Raw genomic sequence first — 7,560 nt, 5'->3', positions numbered from 1 at the left:
CTTGTATGAAAACTCATGCTGTATTTAAAGCTGGTGAATCTAATTCTTACTTTTTTTTTTTTAATTTCTCTGCCTCTTCCTGTTTCTATCTTCCCCTGTGTTCTTACGCTTCTGCCGCAGTCACAAAAAGTGGGGATGACTCCCGTATAATACATTTTATCTGAAACCATGCCATGCTGGGAAGGTGGTCATTTAGTTAATTGAATTTCCTCTAAAATGGTACTGAATCAATATTCCAGCACAGCGCTGGCAACACGTAGCTGGTGATGAAGTATTGCATGTAACATTCGCAGTCAAACTAGTATCTCAGGGCACTGACTGCAAGCATTTGAAATTCTAGCCCCAGGTTTAGATGTATACCTCTGAGAAAGTGCCTGACCCACCAGGATACAAGCTGCTCTCTGAACACAATTTACAATCTGTGTATTTTGGAAAATGTTGTCCATCAGACTAGCAGTGAAATGGAAAAGTGCTGAGGAAGGCAGCACAGGTAGAACTCGATAGAGAAGCTGTTTTGCCTGGCGTGAGGCCAAGGTTCTGCACTGTACCAGCACAATACACTGCAGAGGGAGCTGGTTTTTGGAACAACAACTTCTATAAGCATTTCCCGGTGCCCCTACATAGGGACAGAAAGGATAAGACCTTGCTGGGCTTACTGGCATCCACTGTCTTGCTCTTCTAGGAATGAATCTAGGTCCTTGAGGAACAGAGTGATCAGTCCCTATCAGTATCTCTGGTCAAACCACTCATCCCAGAGAAAAATGACCTCTCAGAGGAGCCAGATCCCTTGTCCCAGGCATACAACTTGCTTTCAAAGTGTGAAGCACATCAGACATGACCCCAGATGATTTTAGAAACTCTCTAGGGAAGTGACCTTGGGGGCAGAGAACACATTTTACAGCTAAATTCATCATAACCACTCAGCTGAGCCTTCTGGGCTGCACGTCTCGCTGGCAAGCTGGGATGTCAGGCTTTAAGAGGGTCTGGGTTTGTCCAAAATGGTGGAGCAGGTGAGTGTTTGTGGTGGCAGGGTTGGGGGCGAGGTCTGGCATGCCCCTCCACTGTGGGAGTGGGGCCAGAGACCAGCCAAGGGGAAGAAACAAATGGGAAGGAGAAAAAAGCTTCAAGTCTGGGGCTTGGATCAATGCAAACAACATAAATACTGGCTGAGACACCTTCCGCCTGCTGGCTCCTCCACTGTGAGGGAATTACATGCTGGCTGCAAAATGTCTTTCTTCAGCTGGTGTGGAGCCAACCTCAGAGCAAATGCTTGGCCAGAGTAAATTCATTAGCATAGGGGAAATGGTCTCAAGCCCTTTTTTTTTTTTGGGCTGTGTCACTTTTCATCACAGAAAGTAGTACTGCAACTAATATTTTCAGGTCTCTGCTGTCTCAGCAGCCTGTGGCACCACTTTACTGGGAAAACAGCCAGAGCTGCTGGTCCCATGGAAGTTCCTTCAGGTTATGGCGTTCTCAAGGGCTGAGCACCCCAACTTGGCCTCTCCTCATTCATCCTATGCTCCAGTGCCAATCACCCTGGGGACCTCTGCTTTCCTGTCCACATTAGTCATGAAGACTGATGTTTAAAGGCTATATTCCTTGCACTTACCTCCCCATGAGGCCATGTCTCCACCTGGCTTTGACCATGAATAGGGGCTGCATGATGTATCTGTGATGCAGATCACAGCCACAGTACTTTAGATGTTTTTTCTAAAGGGCCCTCACACCCTCCTGCAAGGATGAATTGGGTGAGCCTTATACACACATACACAGCCAACAGCTCCCCAGGAGCTCACTACACTGGTATTTAGAATGTTTTCCATTTTTGGTGGAGACCCAAACCAACATCTTGTTGTTCCCAGGCAGCTGTTCCCATCACTTCACAGGAAGACTGACTTCTTTTCAGGTTGATCACTTTTCAGCCCCTGTTAGGTGTTTGTCAGCACTAATTCTCCTGCAGCTGGTTTGGCAGGACTGAGATACCAGACTAGGTGGTGGCAACCGGCCTGGCCAGAGAGGTCTGGCCATTGCTACCCTCACCACCCAGCCCTGTCCCCATGCAGGGAACAGCATGCACTGAAGCTGCCTCCTTGAGAGCAAGGAGAAGGTTGGAGGGTGGAAGTCCCATGTAAGCTCTGGAGCAAGTGGTGGAGAACTTGAAGAGGAGCTGGAGCAGGTAAGGAGCACCTTTAGGCTGGGTGGTTTGGCAGTGCGTGGGAATTGCTAGCCACTGCATGACCTCTGCCATGGCTTCACAGGCCAAGAAGCTGCTTCTATTCAGGATTCAGAGCAGGATGCAACTGACTGATGGTAAGGCTCAGCCAAGCTGACTGTCCAGGGGGAGGTCCTGCAGTCCCTGCCTTGGCTGCTCCATCACCAGAGCAGGGGCAGCTCAGCTCCCCTTGCTTCCAGATGAACTTATGGAAATAACTCCAAGTGAAGACCCATCCACCCTCCTCGCTGGCTTGCAAACCATGGGTGTTCAGCAGCTGCTATGTGGACAGCCAAGCTGCTGAGGTCCCTAACCTCAGAAGCAGAGGTGGGGTGAGCAGCTGGGGGAGGAACGACTGCTGCTCCCAAATGCTGTGCTCTGCTGCTGGACACGGGGATGCCGGAGCTGCTGCTCTGGCCACTTGCAAGCTTAAAACCTGGCAGAAATCCCCTTCCCGGGCTTGATCTTTCCAGTAGCAAAAGCACGTCAGCATCCACAGCTCCCCTTCAGAGCTGCCCTGACATAGGTACCCCGGTTTGGTCCACCACCAGGTCCTGACCAATGCCACGTACAGGCAGGGGATGAGTCCCATGGGGCCTGGCCTGCTCATGCTTCACAAAATGTTCTTCGTTTGCAAAGCCTCCAAGTCTGTGCACAAGGATGAGGCTGTGGATGGCACCTCCATGGACCACGAGGCAATGCAGGACAGCCTGGCCCTGGGAATTTTGCACGTCATTTTTGCAGCTGGGCAATGAAGTCAGGAAAGGGTTAAAGCCCCCATCAGCAACAACTTTTCAAAGGAGGAACATTGGATCTCAGAAAGAGCATTTAGGGGCACAGACAGCCACGAACTCCCTCTGACTTGTTCAAAGGAGGGCTAATATCCCCCTCCCCCTGCCCTCACCCCCAGCCTGCCACTGATAGACCCTCACTGAGGGTGAAGCTGAAACCAGCCCAGAAGAAGACAACCTCTTCCTTCTCCTGTGTTTTAAAAAGCAGGTGACTAGGATGCAGAAGGTGCAGGGCTGTGCAATGGCAGGGAGCAAGCCCACCCAAGCCACATGCATGCCCCCAGGACATCCCTCACAGCATGGGCAGTGCCAGTGCCACAGCTGAGGCACCTGCAAAATAACCCCTGTGGGTTATTTAGGGAGCCCGGCTCTGAACAGATGACTGCAGAGGTGGGTATCTAACTGGAAAGCCTGGCACTGCCAGCCAGGTAGCACTGCAGCAGGCTCTGCTCGTGCCTCGGATCAGGGTGGCAGCACCTGCACCCAGCCATGTCCACTGAAGCCACTCCATATCCTGGAGCCCCTGTCCCATCCCAGAGCCCAGCCTGTTCCCAGGGATTGTTACCAGGAGCTCATGTGTTTGGTTGCAAACAGAGCGGGAGCAGGAGCCAGGCACTTGTGTTTGTGTGCCTGCAGTTGCTCAGGCAACTCGGGGCCAGCCAGGAGCTGCCAAAACCATCAGCAGCCAGGGCCAAGCCCACGGCACGGCTGCCCTGGGGTGGCACGGCCAGCTGAGCCTCCCACCACCCTGGTGGGTTGGGTGGGCAAAGGGGCTCTTGCTACTCAGTCCCGCTGAACACAACCAGACCGGGGACATCAGTGCGGACGGGGTTTTATTGCAGAGCCGGGTTACAGCACGGGTCTGCAGCATCCTTTGCTTTGGGTTTCATGAAGGCAGCGGGAGGCCATGGGGGTTCAGGTCAGAGACCTTTGCCAATGGCCAGGCAACAGCAAGCTCTCCCAGGGTGCATCCTGGGGCCAGGCTGGGAGCATCCTGGCAGCACCGGCACTAACAGCACCACAGGACCTCGGCCTCCTGTGGTGCTGGGCAAGCAGCAAAGCCAGGCAGCCCCCTGGTGAGGGCATGGCACAGGCAGGCACTGGTGGGAAAGGAAGGAGGTGGCTGTGGTGTAACTGGTGTGGGGTTAAGGCAGGTCCCTGGGAGGTGTGCAGGGAAGACAGGCTGCAGTCCCCAGTGGGACTGGCAGGGATGGTGCCCTGTAAGCCAGAGCTGAGGTAGGGAAGGTCTGGGTGCCAGCGGGGCAGGGGAGCCCTGAGGAGCAGTGCTGTTAGTACGGTGGGTGCTGCCGGCAGCAGAGGGCTAGGGATGACCACAGGGGGACAGGAGGGGCTGAGGGGGTTACAGCACAGGGAGGGACAGACAGAACGCTGGGGCAGAGCATGCAGCCCGGCAACTTCCCAATCACATCAGCGCTGGGCAGCCGACATCCCGCCAGCCTGGGGCTGGCCCCAGTGCAGCCTCCTGGGCCCCATGTCACGCAGGCACATCCCAAGGCTGACATGAGCACCAGCCCCACGGCCAACGTGCAGGGACTGGGGCGGTGGGCGCCACAGGCACCCGTCCCTATTTTTTCACTTTGGCATCGTAGGTGCCCGCGTTCTTGTAGGCACTGACGTAGCCGCTGGTGTCCACAATGTTCTCCCGCCCGCTCTTGCCTTTGCCCTTGCCGCTCTCATCGAAGCGCTCCTTGTGGGAGCCCGTGTACTTGGAGGTGTCCGTCAGCCTCTCCACAGCCCCTACCGTCTTGGCTTTCTGCAGTGGGGAGACAGGCAATGGGAGTGAAGAACATGCCCCATCCCCTTCATGCCTTGCCCCATGCAAGCTCCTGACACCCACTGAGGACCCTGCCATGTCCCTTGTTCCCGCTGGACCGGTGCAATTGCCAGCCTACCCAGGGCCATGGGGTCCCCTGGAAAGTCTCTCTGCTCTGCTGCAGGCAGAGCCCCATCTTCCCCTGCTGACCAGCCCTCCAGCTCCCAGGGGCTCTTCACTCACTGTGACGCCCACATTAATGGGCTCCTTCCCTGCCACCAGCTGGCAGATGGCTTCGTACGCCTCCTCCTTGCTCTTGTCCTTAAACCTCTTGGGGGCCAGCTCCTCCAGGGCCTTCTTGAACTCCTCGTAGTTGATGACGCGGGCTGTCTTCCCTCTGCAAGCACAAAACCCAGGATGCCATAAGCACGTCCTCAGGTTGTGCCTCCTGCAGCACAGGATGAGCTACATCAGGGAGACCCTGGCTTTGTCCTCCACCAGCCTCGGGCCCCTTGTTCACCTCTGAAATGCAGCTATGGCCAGAACAATCCCAGCTGAAAGGGTTGGGCTGGGCACAGCCAGTGCTGAGCTCCAGAAACTTTTCAGCCACATGCTGTTGAAGTCCTTGATGCTAAAAACCTCACCCCTGCATGGAAGTGCCCTGGGACTTGGGTGCTGATGGCAGGAGGGGACACGCATCCATTCCCACTGCTCCCAGCCTGCATGGGATGCCCAGCACCCTCTCTCCCCTGGCAGGCATCAGTCCTTCTGGCCAAATTTGGAAGGACTTGCACAGAGCATGAGTGCCCGTCCCTCATCTCCAGGACAGCACAGCAACCCACCCTCTTATGTACCAAAAACCTCCCGGTGCTCAGACCCTCCTGGCCCCACCAGGCAACAAGGGGATGCCCAGACAGAGGGTTCAGAGGGAGCAGGTTCTCCACCCATGAAGAGAACCCGCACCCTGGTGCGGAGTATTGGGTGTCAGTGTGTCCCCCTCAGGGACTCCAAAAGCAGCTTCAGGTACCTTTAGCAATTCAGCTGCCCCTGTGACCTCTGAGGAGCAAAGACCAGAGTCCTTGCCAAGCTCAGGAGTGGGCTGGCCAGGCCCAGGGATAGGCTATGCCACGTTACACAGGACACCCCTAAGCACCCTCCTCTGCTCCCTGCAGCACCTTCTTGCTAGACAGGAACCTGGCAGAACCAGCCAGGCCCCCATCAGTGCCTGAGAGCGGGAGCAGGGGCACAGCCTCTGCACCAAAATCTGAGCCTCCCACCCCCCCAGGTTTGGATTAATTTATTATCAGGTCTTGCAAAAGCAGCCACTCAAACTCCCTGAAGGCAGGATGCCACAGGGCAGCACCTGCTGCTGCATGCCGAGTGCAACTTGGGAATGGATAGCCTGGGCATGCAGCCAGGGTACCACACCTCCCCAGGGTCCACTGCACCTCCCCAGCATGCGCTGCACCCATGCACCGCGACCCTGCCTGCACCGCAAGGGCATCCCCGCCTCCGAGCGGCTGGAGGCCCCAAAAAGCCAAGTCACTTACTTCACCTTGGAGAAGACAATGTCCACGTCGGTGCTGGTGATGCTTTTGCCATCAGTGACTTTGCAGTCTTTGCACAGCTTGGCCCAGTTCTTCCCATTCATTTCTTGCCCCGTAGCCTTGGTGTCGCCATAGATGGCGAATTTGCGGAAGCTCTCTTCCAGGGACGCCATCTCAGTGCTCCCAGCCATGGGGCTGCAGGATGCAGGGCAGAGGGGCCCGTTACCGCCCAGGCTCTGGCTGGCAGCACCAGCAGAGCTCAGTCAGCTCTGCTTTCAGGTCTGCAAGGGCAGGAGGAGGAGGAGGAGGGCTGGCGAGGGCGGAGAGACTGCGGCACGAGCAGGGCGTTGGCAGAGCCTGCACGCATGGGGTGAGGGCTGGCGGCAGCCTCTGACAAGCACTGAGGCCAACAGCCGAGATGTGTCTTGGGGGATGGAGGCTCCTGATTGAGAGCTGTCAGCAGTGAGGCTGTTGGCTCCAGGGGCTGTCAAGGAGTGAGCACATCAGCCCATCCCCTTGGGAGCACTCTCCTGGAATGACGCAATGCAGCCGTCTTCCTCCTGCTTGCCAATCACGAGAAACAGCACTACTGCCTGCCTCCAGCCCACCTCACCCCTACCCGCTGGCTCTGCCAACAACTGCATCCTCCTGCGTGGAGCTGGCAGCACCCCAACTCTGCCACCGGCCCCCAGTGCTGTGCCAAACGTGGAGCCCCACAGTCAACAGCACTGGAGTGCCAAGTTGCAGACGGGCCTCTGCACTGTGGCTGCTGCCCCATCCCGGCTCCCTGCCTGCCGTCACCTCGCCAGCCCTGCCCTGCCAGCTCAGCATCCCTTGCCATGCGCTGAGCGCCCACAGCATCTCAGCCAGGACCGGGCGCAGCAGTACCCAGGTGTGGCTCCAGCACCCCAAGGCACAGAGTGGGTACCTCGCCCGGTGCCCGGGCGGAGGGGGGCTGGAATGGACCCCCCCGGGGCCTTGGCGAGAGCCGGAGAGCGGGCACGAAGGAGCAGCGGGCTCGGCCGCTGCGCCGCCGGCCTTCGCGTTGCCTGGCGACCGTCGCTAGGGACGAGCGGCGTTGCCTGGCGACCGTCGCTAGGGAGGAGCGGCGGGGCGGGGCAGCCGCTGGTCCCCGCCTGCCCCCGCCGGTCCCCGGGCTCCCGCGGGGCACCCGCCGCCCCGGGCCCCGGAGGGGCGGCCCCGCACCGCGCGGCACGGAGCCGGGACCCTCCCCGC

General features: G+C 57.7%; 1 protein-coding gene across 1 annotated transcript; it reads right to left on the bottom strand.

Annotated features, from left to right (window-relative positions):
• Positions 1–4,588: 4,588 nt before the first annotated feature.
• Positions 4,589–6,515, bottom strand: TPPP3 (tubulin polymerization promoting protein family member 3). The gene is made up of 3 exons (XM_009489491.2): positions 6,328–6,515; positions 5,021–5,174; positions 4,589–4,777 (listed from the first exon to the last, which is right to left on the bottom strand). Exons 1-3 carry the CDS (start codon positions 6,513–6,515, stop codon positions 4,589–4,591), a joined length of 531 nt encoding a protein of 176 aa, XP_009487766.1.
• Positions 6,516–7,560: the final 1,045 nt, after the last annotated feature.

The sequence above is a fragment of the Pelecanus crispus genome, chromosome 8 (assembly GCF_030463565.1).
Source record: "Pelecanus crispus isolate bPelCri1 chromosome 8, bPelCri1.pri, whole genome shotgun sequence".
NCBI lineage: Eukaryota > Metazoa > Chordata > Aves > Pelecaniformes > Pelecanidae > Pelecanus > Pelecanus crispus.
The sequence above is the reverse complement of the archived record's forward strand: the minus strand, read 5'-3'. Positions and strand labels throughout refer to the sequence as shown.